Here is a 19722-nt window from a genome sequence, read left to right on the forward strand (position 1 = left end):
AAAAAAAAAAAAAAAAAACGAAACCAAACGTTCTTGTCTCTCTTTGACCATTACATTTATCGGAGAAGAATTGTTTTTGGGGCTGGAATTGAGAGGATTTGGATAATTTTACATGAAACAACGCCTCTCAGCTGTTAATCGATTCTCAAAATAGTTGCAGATGAATTTGCTAACCAATTAGTTGTTGAGTAATCCATTCATTGTTGCATCTTTGATTTGAGGAAAACGCTCACATTTGGCCCCGATTGTAAGTTTGCGTGTAGCCCAGTTTCGTTTGGCTGTCGGTGACGAAAGCGTCATCGCGCGATTGGATGAAGGCGGACTACTGTGTCACGGCCATGCGCAAAAAGAGGATTACGTCTTCCAGGTTGACTGAAATGAATCTCCGGCTCCGGTGCGAGCTAAAGCAACACCCGCCGTCCTCGGCTAATTATGACCATCTGTGCCTTGCGAGCCAGGTGTCCATCCTATGGGGACCAAGAGGCAAAGCACACAAGCTGATTGTTATTTTTGACGGTATTCTTGGTTTGGATCGTTTGCTGGTGGACTTGGTCTTTGTGTTCACGGTGATTTGAGGGGCTAATGAAAAAGCCCAGAAGTGTTCCCGATCATAATAAATAAAGAAAGAACAATCTTCCCCTCCTTCCTGCCTTTCTCCCTCCCTGGCGGCAACTTCTCAGCTCCAACAAGGTCAAAGGTTGTACACGCGCGCACAAAGAAGATACGCTTCCGGCGAGAGGCAAACAAAGCTTGGGCCTTGTAGGCACATGCGCGGTTGCCGTTTGATGAGCAGACGCGCCGTCCATCCTCAGGCTGGACGAATCATCAAGGCTCTCCTGTAGACGCCGCCGTATCGAATGTCTTTGCTCCCGGACTGACTTTGATAGTGATGCTCATGTTTGGAATTCACAGCGGACAAGGTGCAGCATTTTCTTATGAAATGATAACAATGTCCATACTCATGTTCGTACAGTGTGAAATTATTATTATTTAAAAAAAAAACAAAAACATCCATTCCAGCAGAGGAAGTTTGTTTTTCTGCACAAGAAATTGCTTTTTCACTGCCAGAGTTAATTAAAAAAACAAAACAACTGGTGGAAAAATGGCTGAAATACTCTTCCTCTCTATTTCAATAGAAGTACAGAGAGCTTTGGAAAAATAGACTGGCTAAATGCAATTTCTGAAGTGCCAAAAATGAGTTTTTAGGGTCAGTTATATCCAATATCTGTTTTGAGAACAAACTTTTCAAAATAGTCCTTCTCAATCTTACATAGTGCTCGTACTGAGAATAAGAAACAGAACAAAACACATTAAATTGGATCGGCTCGATGTTTATGCGATTGTAGCTTTGCTACCGTTGTGAGCTGACGAACAATAACAATAAAAATGCTAAATTAGCTTCGGATAGCCCCCAAAAACTTGGATGTGCTTTCACAGTCGACAAGTTTGACCCCAAAGCAGAACTAACAGACCACAACAGTACGTCTACGATCGCCAAGACACTGTATGGATGCGAGCTAATTTGACATCGCTTCACCAATTAGAACTTATTTCGATGCCCGACGGACGGTCACATGTTTAATCGCATTCGCTTGCGCTGCTACGGCCGCAAACCGACGCCCAGGCATTTAATGAGCTAACGGTTAGCCGCTCACCTCATCTCAAGCTCATTCGCTGACTCCCACGTCACTCACCAGGCCGGGCCCAACCTTTTAAAGCCGCGCACACACAAATTCACAGATACGACAGTGTAGAACGCGACGACGGAAACCTCACGTGGACGACAACAATAGCTGCGTCTCACGTGCACATTTTGGCGCGGAATCACGCAAACTCAATTTTGTTCCGATGACTCGATTACATCGATGGAATATTGGATGGTGACAAATGGTTTTCCCGTGTCGGTGCGCGGCTGCGCGCTCAATGTGGAAGTAGCTGTTTACATCAGCCGCGTGCGGTTGGGTGAGCCCGTGTGCAGACACCCGCTCGCTTTATTTCCCCCGGGCTGCGGATGTGGGCTCACCGTTCGCTTCCGCTTTGCGTTGTCTTGCCGTTAGAAACGGCACACTGGGTCTTGCCGCCCCAACCGATGCGCTGATGTCAGCAATGCGTCTGCCTGTTGTGGCAGCATTTTTCAGATTCGTTTTTTTTCGGATTTGCAGTTGACCCCGGAAGCACCGGGCGGCATTCAGTCACGCACGCGGAGGCCCAGCCTTGCTCGATGATTCAGATCGTGAGTTGCACTTTGAAAGTATTTCAAAGCTCCGTGGCAGCTGCTTGGAAGGGGGGGGCGGGGATGAGCCCTCCCCAGTCCCTGGGGAGGTAACAAGAGCGCAGGCAGTCCGCCTACAAGTACTCACTTGACTGGCGCGAGGCCGGATTCAAGGCGCTACTTCTGGCGTTTTGTTTAGTTTGCTGGCCGCAGCACAAGGAGCTGACTGGTGTGTGTGGGTGCGTGCGTGCGTGTGTGTGTGTGTGTCGCGGGGACTCGCTGGTGAATAATGAAAGGCACGGCGGCGGTTACGCAACCGGGCTGATTCATGAACCCGCCGCACGGAGGAAGTTGGTGATGTGCTGCGTTTGTGGCCCTTCCAGTTCGGCTTCCGTTTGGGCGTCCAGAAATGAAACCTGCCGCCGAAGCCTGGACGGGTCACATGACCCAGCGGCGCGCCGGCGCCTGGTTTCAGCGATGCACATACTTTGCTTTCTCTGCGGTGGGCGGCCGCTGTGTTTTCACAGCTCAGCCGCGCGCAAGCCGTTGCCACGGAGATCGGAACGTGTCGCCATCGCCTCCGTCTGTTTGCACGTCTCTCGCTTTTCACCGCGCAGGATTCGGTTTCGGACTGAATGCCATCGATCCCTTCACGCCCTCGCCCCACAAAACACAGAAAACTTGGCCGTTGAAAATAGGGGCCCACGGTACCGTACGTTCTTCCAGGCGCAGCGATGAATCGATTAGCAAATGAATTGATGCGTTTTTTTTTTTTTTTGATAATGGACAACAGTCTGAAATTTCTGCTCACTGGTGGGATGACGAAGGCCTTTCACATTACCGGTGAGGCAAAACGTAAGCGGGCTTCTTGGAGTGGGCTTGCGATGCAAAAATGTATATTTGTCATCTGCAGCGTTTGCCCCGAGCTGCAAGTCAGTCAGTGGGAGTGAAAGCTGTGCGAGGAGGAGGAGGAGGAGGAGATGGAAGTGTGTGGGAGGAAATCAAGTCAAAGGGGATTTGTTGGCCAAGGACATGACACTCCCCGCATCATCGGCCGTCCATTTGAACATCACTCAGCGCTGTTCTCTTCCGCTCGAGCGCTCTTTGGCCATGACGATGTAGAAACACTCGATAGGAGCCGCGCTTGAGGAAGTGCAAAGTGTTCGACGCTCAGCCCTCGCCAAAATGTTTAGGGCGCCCGACGTTAGGAGTTACGAGCCCAATTGAGATCCCCAAAAGTGTTGATGCCATTTCAAAGTCGTCTCAGGTGGCTCCGGAAGAAGATGGCGTCATGCCCGGCATAGCGACCCGGTCCTGCTGCAAATTGTGGAACTCTGTGAATAATTGACGCCTCTCCAAAGGGATTCGTATTCATCGATAGTCGGGCCGCACGGCGAACCAAATTGAAATCAACCGCGCAGTGTCGTCGAAGGCAATGTCACAAATGGCAAAGGCTGCAATTTGGAGGCAAAATAACAAACTCTGCTCCTCGGTGGATAGGCTTCACTTTCTAATCCTTTGTGCGACTTGATTTTTGCAGAAGCCCGATCCATAAAACCGAAACGTTCACGTGTACTCAAGCCAATACCGTTTCTAGCGCAGAACAATTCAAAGGGACACTTTTGTATTCCATTTGGCTCGATTGAGTTGCTCTTGAATATTCTGCAAAGCATCAACATGCGTCATGAAATCACGTTCCTGAAACGGCGGCGCGGTATCCATCCCTTCTCTGGCGCTTATTCGGGGCGGTGTAGCGGGGGGCAACGGCTTGAGCGGGGAAGCCCGGACTTCCCCCTCTCCCCGGCCACTTCTCTCAGCTCGTCCCGGGGGATCCCGAGGCGCTCGTTCCCAGGCCAGCCGGGAGACAAGTCGTCTCTCCAGCGTGTCTCCCGCGTCGTCCCCGGTGCCGGTGGGTCGTGCTCGGAACACCTCGATCCAGAACCTTAGTCGTCTTTTCCATCTGGGCAAGGATCGAAGAACGTTGCCTCATGATGGGCCAAACCCTTCAAGTGTGCCAAAATACGGTCTCGGTCCTTAACTCATTCACTCCAAAAGACGTTTTTTAAACGTCTTTTCAGACTTGGTCCAGAATTGGCCGGTACTGAATGAGTTTAATTATGGTCGCCACCGTCGACCGACTGAAGTCTCGACCCATGTTCGCCGGTGTGCGGTCAAAGATAGGTACTCCCGTCGCACAAACAGCCACGGCGGACGAGGTGCTCTGTTTAGTCCAAACGTTGTAGGTCGAGTATGTGGTAAACCCGGGACTTGCTGTAATCTCGGTCCATCGGTCGCATTCGGGGGATACTCAAGTCCCACCGCCACCATCTAGAGACATCCATAGCACGCTGTACGTCGTCTGTACCTGGTTGTTTGCGGAGGATACGTGTCACTTTCAAAGCTACTCCCGCGACCTTGAAACTCCAGGCTGTAGCGAGAGGCCGCCGGCGTCCGTTTTTTGATCGGGTCCATGCGTGCTTTAGAAAAGCACCTGTTCCCGCTCAGTCGCCGTCAAGAGATGAGCGACGGTCATGTCCAAATCGTAGCTTCAATCTAAACATCATGTCAAAACGCGTAGAAACGGCAGGACAGCACCACTAGCATCCTTTGGTTCAGGAAAATCCCTTCCTGGCCGTTCCTCTTGAATCGGACTCCCTGTCGCGTCGCTTGATCAGGAATGTTGTCCCACATTCTTGCGGGGCCGTGCAGCATTTTCATCCCTTGTCCGGTGACCCACATTGAAATAAAAGGAAACGCCGGCCAAACAAAGGCCGGCTGAGCGGATGGATGTTGAAGTGGACGAACGACGGCAACTCTCGCGCGATGTATCTCTCCGACGTGTGTGTGTGTGTGTGTGTGTGTGTGTGTGTGTGTGTGTGTGTGTCAGGATTATATTTCTCAGCGCCTTGATACGTTGGCAGCTTATCCAGCTCGACCGCAGCCCGCTCACTTGTGCGGTGCTGTATCACGGCAACGCGTAGCGTTGCTGAGCGCCAGCGGCTGGCAACTCGCATTCAGACCAGTGAGGTGTCAGCATGTCATCAGAGAATCCAACAACTTGGTCTCTTCTTCTTCTTCTTCTTCATCTGTTTTTCTTGAACTGATAGAAGAGAGAGCCTTGAGCCGGCGTGCGCGTGCTTGCTGCCATCTGGGCTAGCATTAGCGCTACTCGACACAGCAGCGCCTCATGAGATAAACGAGGAAAAGGAGAGGGAACGAAGCAGCACGACGGAATGTTGTTGAAAATGTCAGCACACGCGCATCTAAGTGATCATTTATCGAATCTGGAAACAAACGAAAAAAAAAACAACAAAAAAAGTGTGTATTTTATTCATCCAATGATAAGGTGTGATGGGGCCCACTGACAAAACGAGGCACTGAGCAGCAGTTGAGTGAACGTGCTTGCGTCGAGGCGTTTGGGTTGACTTGGAGTGGAAGTTGAATGGATTTGGTGTCGGGCACTTTCCCGCATCTCGGCTGTCTCTCGGACAATGGCTCCGGATAGCAGACGGCCCCTCGGCGTTCCATCCCCCAGTGAAGACCATTCTCGCCGACCCCCCCCCCCCCCCCCCCCCCTTTTTTCCCCCCGCCCCCCCCCCCCCCTCCCACCACCTTTTGTTCGCACGGCTCCCCCGCAACTCAAAGAATCATCACTCCGGTACGGCAGCGTCCCAATCCGTCCCGGTGCGTGCCTCGTATGATCCCTTTTCCATGCTTGTAATCCAAAATGGCTTCCTCCAGCCACGGCGCTTTCCCAAAACAAATCAGTAAACAGCCAACGGGCACTCTGCCGCTGACTGCCGTCCGTGTTAGCGAAAGCAAAGTGCTCGATGGAGCTTTTTCCACTCACCGCTGAGAGCTGATTGCAGCCGTTGTCAAACTGACAATTACATTGACAAGTAATTGTTGTTTTATGTTCTTTCTTTCTTTTTTAATTCAAGCGCGTACCTCCATATCGTCACCTCATGTGTCGAAGATTTGCTCATCAACTTCATATTTTCCCATAATAGTGTTGGTCAGTCACTCCCGCTGTGGAAGAATTCTTCACCAATCTGAAGTGCGCTAAAAGTGTGAAAGTGGCAAGGTGACTATAGTGAAGAAAAATGGAATCACTAAAAGTGGGGGAAAAACATTTTCATGAATGGGGCGGGAGGATAAAAACAAGAAGAATAAAATGAAAATCCACCAACATGACATTTCACGTTTAAAAATACACTAGAACTCATTTCACACATAAGCTTACAAGGTTTGTTTTGAATGTGCTGTTTTTTTTTTTTGTGGGGGGGTGCGGTATTTATGTTAGACTGTACAGTAGAACGTTGTTTGGGAATTGTAGTTTACCTTTTTTCCACAATGCTTATTGTGACCTTTTTTCCCTTTTGTAATAAAAAGTACCGTCCAATATTTTTTGAAAGAAATTCAAGATATCCTTTATTTGTCCAACACTGGGGAAATTTACAGTCGACAGCAGCAAGATTGTGGGTAGAATAAAAACTCACAAACCTGCTCTAAAAAAAAAAAAATCCATCAAGTAGCTCTGTTAAGTGCAATTCAGTTTTATTTCGACTACATTTGCAAGCCGTATTTTTGAACCGTTTGTTCTTCCAAGCATCCATCTTTGATGGAACTTGGCATTTGAGCTGAATCAATAGAGTAACCCCCCCCCCCCCCCAATGCCAAAACATTTCGACCTAAACTGTACAACTGTGCCAAATTCTCTTTAAGTCAGACAAGTGAAGCGGCCGCCCGTCAAGAGCAGTGCGGGAATGGGAGACAACGGCTGAATTTGTGCTTTTTTTTGCAGATCTGTCAAAAAATCGTCTCTGTGAGCTGCCAGAGGAGCTCGGTCACTTGATCTCACTGGAGACGCTCAGTCTTTACCACAATGGGATGCGTTCGCTCTCCCCCTGCCTGGGGAACCTCCAGGCCCTCACCTACCTCAATCTCAGGTAGCGCGCACGCACAAGGAGCTCATTTTTCAACAATGTGTGGCCACGTGAAGAATCCGAATCGTTGCGTTTTTGCCTCGGCAGCCGTAACCTGTTGTCCAGTTTGTCCGCGTCCGTGTTTGAGCTTCCCCTCCTGCGAGTGCTCATCGTCAGCAACAACAAGCTGTCTTCGCTGCCCGCCTCCGTCTTTGCCCTCGCACACCTGCGACAGCTGGTAGCGTACACGCACACACACGCACGCACAAACGCTCGGACGGCTTTCACCCGATAGCGTGCTTTTGGGGCGTGCCTTTTTTTTTTTTTTTTTTTTTAATGCTGGGGGCCGGTCAGGACGTGAGCTGCAACGAGCTGCGGCGTTTGCCGCCGGAGCTGGGCCAGCTGGAATGCCTGCGGGACTTGAAACTGAGGAGGAACCAGCTGACCTCCTTGCCCGAAGGTACGCAGAGCAAATGGCGAGTGAGCTCCCTGAGAAGAAGCCGAGCGCGAAATTGCCCTCCCTCTCCCGCGTCCAGAAATCTCGGAGCTCCCTCTGGTCCGCCTGGATGCGTCCTGCAACCGCATCACCCAGGTGCCCCTGTGCTACCGCCACCTGCGCCACCTTCAGAGCATCTCTCTGGACAACAACCCGCTCCAGATGCCCCCCGCGCAGATCTGCTCCAAGGGCAAATACCACATCTTCAAGTATCTCAACATGGAGGCCTGCAAGCGCAGCCAGGAGGAGCTGGAGAGGCACCTGCGGCCCACCGGCTTCAACGGCTGGTCAGTGACTTGCGGCCCCTCGCCGCCTTTGCTCGACCCCCGCCGTGACGGAGAACCCGTCGTCCTCTTGCAGTTTGTCTGACCAGGAGCTGTTCGGGGGGCCGGACTCGGGTTTCAACAGCGTGGACAGCGGCAGCAAGAGGTGGTCCGGCAACGAGGCAAGTCCTGACCCGGAGCCGTCGTCGCGCAACAATGTCCGCCTGCCGCTCTCATGACCGAGCCCTTGCTTCACTGCGTGCGCGTGCCCAGTCGGCAGATGACTTCTCGGAACGCTCCCTCCGCATTTCTGAGCTCAGCAGAGACCAGAGAAACCTCGAAGAGGAAGAAAGGGAGGACGACGACGACGAGGAGGAGGAATCTCCTGTCGAAGCCAACAAAGGTGAGGACGAGATGCCCGTGTTCAATTCTTCCCGGACGGACGATGAGGCATCCGGGGCCACATCAATCAAACTAAATTCAACCAAGCCTTTTCAAACGAACAAACCTCCTCTATAAAAGTGAGGTCAAATCCTAAAAAAATAACCAGAATGAATCAACAAAAATAAACACACAATGATCTTGTTTTAAAAAGTGAAGGACGTCTCGTGATAAGGGCCAAAAAAAAGACAATTCCGGTGTGCTTCCTGCTCTTCCGCAACGATTGCGGCTCTGTCAGCCATCTCTTGTGGCTCTCCGGGACTTGGGAAAAGAAATCACGTCTTTCACTTGACATGACTTAGTTTGATCGGCTTGTCTCGTAATGCGGTGAGTGACTCGTGTGACACATGATCCGAATACTCAAGCCAAGTCGTCGCTCCTCCATTTGCGTCTGGCAACAACGCGACCTTTCTGATTTCTGCGTCGCGTTTGCGCGCTTGCAAAACTTCAACCCTCATTCTGCTGCGTCCTTAGTCAACGGCCGAGCGGGTGACGGCGGCGTGACGGAGGAAGAGGAGGAGGACATGAAGGCGGAGCGTCCGGCGGCCCTGGCCGCGCCGGTATGAGGCAAAAGATGCGGATTGCGCAACATCCTGTTTCTGTTCTTGATTGTGTCACTGGTTTGCAGGGGCCCAAGGAGAGAACCGCTTTGTCCAATAACAAGGACGCTGCGATACACCGGTATGTCCCCTCGTGATCTTTGACCTGCGGTCGGCGCCCTTATGAAGCCTTTTCCCGCGGCGCTGTCCGCGTGCGCTCGCAAGGTCACTCCGCACAATATTTGAAGAGCCGGGGGAAAGTCAATAGACGGCAGTTCCCATTGCACACTCTTGTCGGGCAGACGTTACCTCACCTCTGTCCGCTGCTCTCCGCAGCTTTTCACATTGATCACACAATGGCAAGTGTCAATGCCATGAGGAAAAATAGTCACACTGCTTCTTTTTTTTTTCTCCACGTTTTATGAAGCAGGCTCATTTCTCTCTCTCTCGCTCTCTGTTTATACGCACACACATGAATACATTAGCACCTAAGACAAAGATAATGGCCAAAAAATGAGCAGATTTTTCTCCCTGTTGTAAAATTGCCCTGAAATTTAAAAGACAAAGTGTTGGCAAACATGACTGCATATGTTTGCCTGTAATTCCTTTGTTAACACAAGTTCAAAAGTTATTTGATTCATTTCATACATGTTTTTCAATTAACTGGACGATTAATAATCGATCCGAATTTTACTCCGCTGCCAATTATCAGAATTGAACCTCACAAAAATTCATCTTGTGCCCGGCCGATGACCCGACAAAAAGTCAGCGATGTTGCTTGGGCTTTCGGTGGAAATGCACTGTCGGTTTCATACCTGTATGGAACTTGGCTCTGACGCTGTCGTTTTCTTTCCTGCGTTCTTTGGTGCAGGTCCAGTCTTCATGTGGAAGTTTCTGCCCCAGCGCAGCCGCCGCTGTTGGCCTCGCCGTCACCCCAGTCCCCCTCCAGCCCCACCACGGAAGAGCGCCGCCGGCCAGGAACGCTGCTCATCTGGCAGGAGCGAGAGCGCCAGCAGCAGCAGCAGCAGCAGCAGCAGGGGGAGAAGGCCAGGTACTAAACTTGATTCTATTCCGAATTGTCTGACGGACGGGGTAAAGTGTCTTTGGATATTTCTGCAAGACAATGTCTCAAACGGCGTTGCTTGAAAATGTTTCTGGATTTTCACCCGGCCTCAATGATCATGTCACGGTGAGAGGAGCGGGCCGTGGGCGCGCTTCCGGCTTCAGATGCAGGGATGCGTAAAAACGGCGGGATGAATTCCAAAGTGTTTGGGGCAACGTTACCTGCAGACACATAGCGGATGATCAATCTGATAGTGGGAATTGAAAAACAGATTTGTTTATTATTTGTTATTGTTTAAAAAAATAATCTATGGGGAAGAATAATCGCATATTAAACGACAGTCACAAGAGGACAAAACCAAAACTGTTTTGATGCAAACATGAATGCTGAAGATTTGAGCTGGCTCCAAAAGGCTGGATTAGCTCCATCGTGCTGATGTCATGATCCGCGTCTGTGTTTTTTGCTGCAGCTTGCTGAAGTCATTCAGTAAAACAGGAAGTCTTGTGGCCTCTGCAGCGCCGACAGGAAGTAGTCGCTCCGAGTGAGTTGAGATTTGATCACGTCGAACGCGATGACGACTTGCCCTGCTCATCAAAGGTCTTCTGGCTCCCTCTAGCGGCCCGTCTCCAGAAGGCAGTCCCTCCCACGGCGCCCTCCGAACCGGACGCGCAGTGAGTTGTGCTCCTCCTCCTTCGAGCTGCGCGCTGCAAACACGCAACCTTGTTCACCGTTGCCTCGCCTTTCCTTCAGAGCACCGAACATGCCGCCGCTCCGTGTTCTCTTCAACGCACCAGGAGCGGAACAGGTACTTTGATATCGTCCGGGTGGAGGAAAAGGATTTCCCTGTTGGCTATAGGCCGCAACATTTACTTTTGACAAATCTGATGCTCTATATCAGGGGTCCCCGAACCGTTTCCTGTGGGGGGAGCCAAATAACATTTCCCTTCCATGATGGGGGGGCCGGGCTCAACTTGTAACAAAAAGTGTGACGATCGCAGAGGTGTCTCAACACAAACATTTATTGTTTTCCCAAAATCCAGACATAACCTGAGCATTAACCCTCTCTGGGATTTTGACAGGGAAAAAAAAATCTGAAAATAAATAACAAGACTATTAATCAAAAAAAAATAACATAAGATAAGAAAACCTTTCTTTGTCTCACAATGGAGAAATTCCTAATTTACAGCAGCAAAATGATGAAAGGGAGAAAGCATATTCATTTCATCTTGTCCTGGGCTGCTCTCTGGACACTCTGGAGGAGGTGGGCAACAGGAGGATGCTAGCCAAGCTAAAAGCAAAAAAAAAAAGCAAAACCTGGACTCACCCCCGCTCACCCATTTTTAATATACTTATATTTAGATTTAATTATAGACTTTTTGTCTTCTACTTTCATCATAATAATAACCAATCCGTTTCTCTCTGACTTAATCATTTGACCATTTTTCCGTTTTATTTGACGGGTGTGTCCAGGATTGTTTTATTTTTTTTCAGGGAGGGAGGTGGAGTAGAATGTTCAGTTCCATGCGTGTACAAGTCTCAATTATGTGGACACATTGAAAGAGAGAGAAAAAAAGAAAACAATAATGCATCTCTACCATTGTTCAGGGGGCCAGGCAAAAGGTGGAGGCGAGCCGTATCCGGCCCGTGGGCCGTAGTTTGGGGACCCCTGCTTTATATTGTAGTGCTGTTGAATTGAAATACAGAGGAACAGAATTGCTTAGGAAATGACAAAATGGAGGAAAAGAAGTCGTAATGAGATTGTTTTTCCAAATTGTTCAGCCATGTACCAAAGTAGGAATAAAATCTCTTCCAGAGGGAGCGGCGTCTCCGCCCTCAGCGCCGAACCAGAAACCCAACAGCTTCCTTTTCCGCACGTCGTCCCGCAGCAACGTCCGACCCGCAGGTGAGGGCCGAATAAACCCAAGCGGTGAGCTCAGCAAGAGCCGGCCGGCGATGCCGCTATCTGCGTTGTCCGCAGGTTTGCCCTTCAGCGAGATGAGCAGGAGCGAATCCCGCGCCACCGTGCGCTCGCCCGACCAAGAAAGCGCAGACGCCGCGCAGCTCCGCAAGGTGAGCCGGATCGTTTGACTTTCATTTGGAAATGTGTCGCCGCTCGCTCACGATGTTGTTTGACAGACGCTGGAAGCGCGCCTGAAGATCACGCTCGGCGAGGACCTGGCGGAGGCGCTGTGCGACGGCACCGTCCTCTGCCAGCTGGTCAACAGTGTTCGAGCGCGCTCTGTGTCCATCATCCACGTTCCGTCCCCAGCTGTGGTGCGTCTCATTTCACATATTAAGTGGACACGATGCTCCTGGTTGATCCCAGAAATCCCTCCCCCCATCCCACACACATATATCTCTCTCTCTCGCTCTCTCGCTGTCTCTCGAGAGAGAGACAGAAACAGGGAAAGAAATGAGTCGGGCGATGAATCGGGGATCGAAATTTATCACGGTTGGCATCAGCCTAAAAAAAAAATCCTCTCGCTGTCTCTCTCTCGAGAGACAGAAACAGGGATAAGAAATGAGTCGGGCGATGAATCGGGGATCGGAGTTTATCACGGTTGGCATCAGCCTAAAAAAAAAATCCCTATAGGTGGGGCCTCTTTTTATCTCTTTCATTCCAAAAGACGTACTTGTACGTCTTTTTAAAATTCGGCCATGCCTACCAAGGACATACTTGTACTCTGTCTTTTTTTTTTTTTTGCGTCATAGAGAGGAGGAGGGTCTAATGCAATCTGTGAATAAATAGTAGGTGGCAGTGATGCCTCACGTGCTTGAAATGCGTGCTTTTACATAAAGCTCTTTTTCTCCATTTTTTGCCCAGGAATCGCCATTTTCATGAAACTTAGCCATTTTGTAATGCCGATTGCTGAAGAATGGAAAAAGATAGAAACATTTTTTTTCTGCTGAAAGAAGAGAGTCTAAACTTTATTTTGGTAGGCTCCATATTTATGTAGCGTTAGAACCAAATATTCTGTGGGCCTTGGAAGATTAGTCAAAATCCAGTAAAACGCTGGGATTGAGGGGGTTGCTCCAGTGAAAATGGCTGCGATTGAATGAGTTAATGATGGACAATTTGGGACCGCCACTGCAGAACAAAGTTTGACCAGACGGAATCGGAAGAGAGCACTAACATATGTCACCGATAAAAAGGTCATTGCTTCGTTTGATCTGGTTTGTTCCAGTGAGTCGATGAGCTTGTGTCTTTGCATGCGCATGCTCCCCTTGAGTGAATCGGGGCCTTTTCGACGCTTTCTTTGTTGTCTTTCAGCCCAAACTGAGTTCAGCCAAGTGTCGACTCAACGTGGAGAATTTCATCGCTGCCTGCCGCAAGCTGGGCGTGCCCGAGGTAGAGTAGCAATGCTCATGACTTGGACTTGAATCGCACCTTTCAAGCGACTAGATTTCTCACTGGGAAGAGACGGACGGCCCGCTCAAAAGGGGGCACGTCAATATGCGTCGAAGCCACAAGATGGCGACAAAGCACCGACTCTTCTTTTCGATGCAACGCCGGGCCGACTTTGCTCGGGAAACTTGTGACTGCTTTCTAACTGTATAAAGTGTTGTGTGTTGCTCGTCACAGTTGGACCGACGACACGAGCGGCTTCAAAACGCCCCGGTCGCCGGTCCAAACTTGGCTTTTGTCTTCCCCTGCTTCTAACACTTCCTTGTCGTGTCTTGTTTTTTGTTTTGTTTTTTTTTCCTTTTTGCCCTGTCCAGACGGACATGTGTGTGTGCTCTGATGTGCTTCTGTCTAAGCCGCCCCGCGTGTTGAGCTGCGTCGAGGCCTTGCTGGGCCTGGAGGACGGACCCCCGCAGTCCCCGCTGCTGGCCGGAGATTTCCTGCTCTTCTACTGCGCCGCCATGGCTCTGCTCTACGTCGTCTACTACTACCTGCTAGCCTAAGCAACCCCCCCCCCCCCCACACACACACACACAAAGCACTGAAATGCCTTCGCTTAGCCTTGTACCACGTAGAAAACCACTACAGGTCCTGCATTTTCTCCCGAGAATGTCCGTTTTATACAGGGTGACAACTTAGTGTTAAGATTTTTTTTTCTCTTTTATTTGTATTTTTTGCACTGCTTGGGTCTTGGAAAAAAGGAAGTGAGCATCCTAAAAGGGGCCGTGTGAGCTGAAGATGAACTGTGAATGTCTACTTTAAGATCGGTTTTACTATTTCCAACATGTACAAATGAGACCCGAGTGCCTCCAAACCGAAAAGACTTTGACTAGTGTCCAAACTCTAAAGGTACAAACCACACACACACACACACACACATATATACACACACACACATACACACGCGTGTGTATGCTTATAAAGATTTTTGTTCCAACATGTCAGTGATGTTTGACGACCAGCTGACTTTGTATAAATGTAAAGAGAATAATATATATTTTTTATAATTTGAAGTTCGTTTTGTTGGTTTTGTTGCAAGGTTTTTACTAAAACACTCGCAAAAGCTTCCGAAGGGAAATTAAACGTGATCAATATTGCACCATTTAGGCTTAAAATAACCGAAAGATTGATTTGGTTTATTTTTTCCCTTTTATTTTGCCATGAGTAAATCCTTGATCCCCTCCACAGAGTCTCCCGTGTCTAGTTGACAAACACGGCCTTACTGCACATTTGAAACGCTTCTGAAACATTTCTGCATTGATGACAAGTTCAAATGGATGACACAAAAAAAAACCCAAAACAAATTCAGTCCAGCTATCGATATGTGTGCGCCGCCCATTATCCACTCAGGCCGATTTCCAATCCGACAATCGGTCTTTTGCTGACTTGGATCCCAAGTGGGGCAAAATGGTCAAAGCGAGCCCGATGCTCCGTATGTGCACCTAATGTATCTGCCGTACTGCGCGTAGACAGTTAAGGTCAGTGAAGTCGCTGCACTGTTTTGTATCGATACCAAGGTCAAACGGATGACCACTGCTGTACGTGGATTTCTCGGCTTTCTCCATTTGTCCCGTTAGCTCGGCTGTCTCCCGCTGCTGTTTTTCGACTGTTCGGTCTTTGTTTTGGCCTACTGTTTGCATTCTATGTATGAATTCAAAATGTCTATTTTTTCAGTCGACCTGGCCCTTGCCGCCGGTTTCCAATTGAACTCCGAAATATGTCCATAGAGCAAAAATTCCCAGCTATCTCTTATATATTTATACGCTTTTGAGACTCCCTTTTTCAAGTTTCTACAAATAGATTTGCTACATTTGTTCTCCCCTCCTGTTGTGAAGAATGTATTAAAAATGGACTTTGACATGTTGCTTTTTTTGGTGGTATTATTAAAAAAATAAAAACTACATGCGCAAAATATCCCAATTTTGCCTTTAAGGGAGCTGGACCTGCCTGTGTGAGTATTACTGAACTATCAAACTGAAGTTTGTCATTCAAATTCAACATTTGCATCAATCTGTAAAATTGTACCAACTTTTTTTTTCTTTCCTCCCGCCTCAGGATGATTTGTGCTCACCCCAGCTCACCGCGGAGGACGACGGCCTGAGCCGCTTGGCCCGCACCGTCCGGGTTCTGGAGGAAATGGCTGGCTTGACGTGGCTGGAAAAGGCCTCGGCGTTGAATTGACGGCGAGACAAGCTCAATGTCGTGATGGTGGACCAGAGTCATTGGGTCATTCCAGAATTGCAGGATTTTTTTCTGCCCACCTTCAATGAAATGACTTGGCGGTCCATAGCAACAGATAAATTAGCTTTTGGGCTCTGATTGTGATGCCATGTAAGTTTTATTTCATCCGACATTTGGAAGAACGTGCTCTGACCCGTTGCAAGCACATCTTTGTGATCTCGCGCACAGGTGTCAAACCCAAGACTCGAGCGCCAGATCTGGGCTGCCAAATGATTTTATGTAGCCCGTAAAGGCAAAATCCACCAGTTTTTCAAATTCCATTATGATACAAACATTTCCCGGGTTAGCATTTGAAAAACAAGTTATCCCTTAATTTGTTGTGTGTGTCAATAGTGTATATTTAGTTCCATATATGAATTTGACACCGCCCATCCACGACTGAGCAGAAATTAAATTAAGCTAATTGTTGTGACCATGGGTAAGGAATGTTTTCCTTTCAAGTGTTTTGTACTTTTGCAATTTTATCAACAGCTTTTTTACATCGCTTGACCAGTTAGTGTTGCAGCCAACAGCTAGCGTATAATTATTACCGGTTTATTGAGCCGTACTTTTAAAATACTGAGTAGCAAAGTATTTCATAAAACAAGATATGAACTGGATCTTTTTTGTTTGTTTTTTGTTTTCAACAACAGAATTAGTCCATGTCATGTGGTCGAAATGATGATGATGGTATTTGGGTCGCAGTTGTGTATATTCAGCAAATCAGGCGACACGCTGTAAAGGACGAATGATGGCCCAAGAAAAAACATGCATGGATTGTTGTGTGCGGTTGGGCAGGTTAATAGTTACTTTTATGTGGTCGTTTTAAAAGCTTTGCGCTTGGAGGGTTTTCAATCAGGTTAATGATCCCTCTGGTCAGCCTCCCCTTGCCCTTGAGTGAGACAAAAAAAAAAAACGAATGAGGACAAACACGAGTCGAGAAAATCGGTTCAATCTTCAACGAGATCAATGGAATGAGACATACTTCTATTCAGCCTATTGAGAAAATTAGGTTTAATCCACGAATTCAGTGAAAAATTATTCCCGAATAATAAATGGATGGCTACTAATGTGAATTAACATTTTTTTTGGGCAAAAGGTGGCTACCTGGCCGGTAAAAAGTAAGAGGCAGATTCTAAATGGTGGTCTATTAAAATCATGACGGTGATAGATTCTTAAATGAACATCTATTAAAATGATGACGGGCTTTGCCGTTCCAAAGCGTTTCCACCGTTGTCCCGAGTACCTTGAACGCCTCAACCGATTGGCATACTGTACTCCTCGAACGAAATCACTGTTTGGCAGGTGCAAGAATGTTTTTAATTGACGGCTCAAACTTTTAACCAGCCATGAGAAAATAAAACATCTCCTAACCGAATTTTCAGTCCCAGCACCTTTCGAAATTGCTTTGCATGAATTTATCAGTTGCCACGAGTCCCTCGAACGCCTCGCCTGATGGGCTTCACGACCACATTGGGGTTTGAAGATACAAATGTAATAACAATCGCCCTAATTCACAGTAAATTGGGGAAAAAAATAATTTTCGGTCAAAATGTATATTCTCATGACGATACCTCAAGAAATAAAAGTCGTCGGTAGCCAAGCATCAAACTCGTTGAATACGTCTAAATACGGGCATTCCCGTGGGAAGCCCCCTGGCGGACAATTCATGGTGTTTGTCTAGATTTTTACAATTATTAATACGATCTAAATCGATTGTGGGTTGATATTGAAATCATTCAATGTAAAAATGGATTCATTTTTCATGCTGCATCTTTTCAAAACATCCAAGTCCAACTATGTAAACATTCAACAGGATAAAGTGTTTGTGTTTGTGAGCAAACGTCGGATGGAAAATGGAACTCGTTACATGGATGATTCCTCCCTTTTTCTCAGCGTGGAGGGAACTGGCTAATGAAGCTCACCTCTTATCAAGTTTAAAAATGGTGCGAAGCAAGTACTTTGGACTTCACAATTAAAGCTATCCTCGTGGACGACACCTACAAGATCGTTTATTTTGAAAGTTCAAGACGGATGACGTTGTTGTCTCCTCCAGCTAGCTTGACAACACTCAGAGGAACTGGAGAACGGAGAGGAGGCACCCAGGCTAGGCAGAGTTGAGCAGCGGGGCGAGGGGCGAGGACGAAGACGAAGACGGGGGGAGGACGGGGCGGCCGCGGCGGCACCACGGAGGCTCACCGGGATGTACAGTAAACACAGGCAGAAAAATGAGCACATCTCGCCGGCGGCGTGCGCCTCTCTGCTCTTGTTTCTCGCTTTGTTCTCGCTGAACGGCGCCCAGGGAAGAGCCAGCGGAGACGGTGAGTCAAACTTGGGAGTCAACCAGTTGCGCGTGGATGCTGCTGACCGGAACAACAACAACAACAACACACACAAAACAGCAATAATTCAAAAGACTCCTTCCAGCGTATTTTCGGACGGATTATACGACGCGTTTGCCGCCGGAGAAACTTTCTGAAGCGCCAAGTTTGTTCGTCTTTTCGTTGGCGGTTGTGCGTCCGTCGTGGCTGCTGCCCGAAACAAGTCCGTCGCAAATTGGCGTCTTCGACTTGGCCGCTGCTCCCCGTTGCCTCTTTTTGCTCTCTTTGTCCTTAAAAGGAAGAATTTGGTGGCTCGAGCTCACCAAATTGCTCGTGGGCGCCTCGGTTACGACGACCCCGACTGACGCTTTTCGAGGCTGCGAACGGCGTTTGCACGCAGGGGCGATTCTAGGATCACAAGCTGAGCGGTGCTGACCCCAAAATTCTCAGTTTTGGTTTGTTTTAGTCAGCACGCTCAATGTCGCATCAAAACGCTCGAATAAAAGAACACAAGTGACCCGTTTAAATGGTGTCAGAATGTTACGAATTACGCAAGTTGCAAGCATTGTAAAAACTTCCAAAAATGGGCAAAAATTATGTCATTGTGTAAATATTTCCAATGCAAAACATGACAATGGCCTGTGACTCAGTGTTCCTGCGAAGTGCGTGTGCGGTCGTCTCGGAACGAGTAAGCGCAAAGAGACAGCATTCGTGGTCCAGATCAGCAAAGGCAACGACTGCCATTCCCATAAAAGCCATTTCTTTTTTTTCCCCCTTCCCCCCCGACATGATAACGCCATATAAAACATAAATTATGACCTTCAAGCATTCCTCTCCCTCCAAAATCCACAGATATTTTGGATGACTTTTCTCTCTGATGTAAAGTTAAATACCAAAGGAAAAAATCGTGTAAAAGATTCAAATCTTCAGCCTGCAATAAATATCTTTATTGTTGTAAGCGTAAAAGAACTCAGAGATTTAAAAAAAATAATTTTTATTTTATTTGTTGTTTTTATTTTTTGTCAGTCAGCCAGCCAAAAAATTGCTGTGGCCCAAATTCTAATTTACGTCCTTGTGCTCAGTTAACCATCATACTCATTTTTTTTTTTGCCACTTATAGCCTACAATTGTGTTTTTAAGGTTTAAATATTGAGTGTCATTGTATCTTTTTTTTTTTTGTCGCGAATTTCAAACTCTCCAAGTCAAAGTGCTCCGTACGACTCTCTCACATTCGTCCATGGTTCATTTGCTTTTATTTTGGCGCAAGACCAAAAACATTGGTGGATAATTAATGTGAACTTGTTTCTTGAAATACAGATGAATGTCCCCATAGCGTTTGTAAAATAAATAAAAAATTGGATAAACAAAAAAATAAACGGCAAGCGGACCTTGAAAAAAAAAAAATTTCATTTTAAATTGTAATCTTGAGGGGGAAAACAAAAATAATCCCAATGAGATTTCAAGTTTTCAAAACTGTTCCGCCCGAGTCAAGACGTGTTTGTCCCGTTTGTGAAAATAGCGTGGCGATCGATTTGTGGACGCGCTGCCAGCGGAGGGCCGGAACTCAGTTGCAGACAGAGGACTCCCTGTGGTTTGAATGTGCTGGCAATGCACCGAGTGTGCTCCACGTCCAGTCATGTGAACCGCTGGATGAGCGCAAGAATCGCCGCCATTCATAAAAGCGCAGCGTTCCCTTTGCCTTGTTGCGGTCAAATCGAGGTCCGTGCTGGTCCGCGATCGCAGCCGAATCTTTCCGGCCCCGCTTCGACTTCTCGACGGCCGCGCCTTCCTCGTCCCGACACGCGAGCTCGTCTCCTCCGGTGGGCTGGCGCAGGCTCC

The 19722-nt window shown here is 48.1% G+C and overlaps 2 protein-coding genes across 6 annotated transcripts in view; both read left to right on the forward strand.

The window, feature by feature from the left end:
- Nucleotides 1-15876, forward strand: part of lrch4 (leucine-rich repeats and calponin homology (CH) domain containing 4) — a 23205-nt gene extending 7329 nt beyond the window's left edge. Inside the window, exons 2-18 of one of the 5 annotated variants that reach the window (XM_019858443.1) lie at nt 7017-7161; nt 7246-7375; nt 7492-7597; nt 7674-7920; nt 7994-8078; nt 8170-8299; nt 8812-8897; nt 8966-9018; nt 9748-9927; nt 10409-10480; nt 10556-10610; nt 10690-10744; nt 11753-11842; nt 11918-12009; nt 12076-12213; nt 13211-13288; nt 13660-15204. In XM_019858443.1, the coding sequence (XP_019714002.1) occupies nt 7017-7161; nt 7246-7375; nt 7492-7597; nt 7674-7920; nt 7994-8078; nt 8170-8299; nt 8812-8897; nt 8966-9018; nt 9748-9927; nt 10409-10480; nt 10556-10610; nt 10690-10744; nt 11753-11842; nt 11918-12009; nt 12076-12213; nt 13211-13288; nt 13660-13845 (1928 nt within the window). In that variant the 3' untranslated portion in view covers nt 13846-15204. Of the gene's footprint in view, nt 1-2091; nt 2234-7016; nt 7162-7245; nt 7376-7491; nt 7598-7673; nt 7921-7993; nt 8079-8169; nt 8300-8811; nt 8898-8965; nt 9019-9747; nt 9928-10408; nt 10481-10555; nt 10611-10689; nt 10745-11752; nt 12010-12075; nt 12214-13210; nt 13289-13659; nt 15205-15397 lie in introns of those variants that run through there. The other 4 variants (XM_019858445.1, XM_019858441.1, XM_019858440.1 and 1 more) reach the window with 4 other exon arrangements.
- A 1740-nt stretch (nt 15877-17616) lies between these two features.
- adam19a (ADAM metallopeptidase domain 19a) overlaps nt 17617-19722 on the forward strand; it is a 40120-nt gene continuing 38014 nt past the window's right edge. The window contains exon 1 of the mRNA XM_019858210.1: nt 17617-17883. Within this exon, the coding sequence (XP_019713769.1) occupies nt 17766-17883 (118 nt within the window). The 5' untranslated portion in view covers nt 17617-17765. The remainder of the gene's footprint in view (nt 17884-19722) is intronic.

The sequence above is a fragment of the Hippocampus comes genome, unplaced genomic scaffold, assembly GCF_001891065.2.
Source record: "Hippocampus comes isolate QL1 unplaced genomic scaffold, H_comes_QL1_v1.1 scaffold48, whole genome shotgun sequence".
Lineage (NCBI taxonomy): Eukaryota > Metazoa > Chordata > Actinopteri > Syngnathiformes > Syngnathidae > Hippocampus > Hippocampus comes.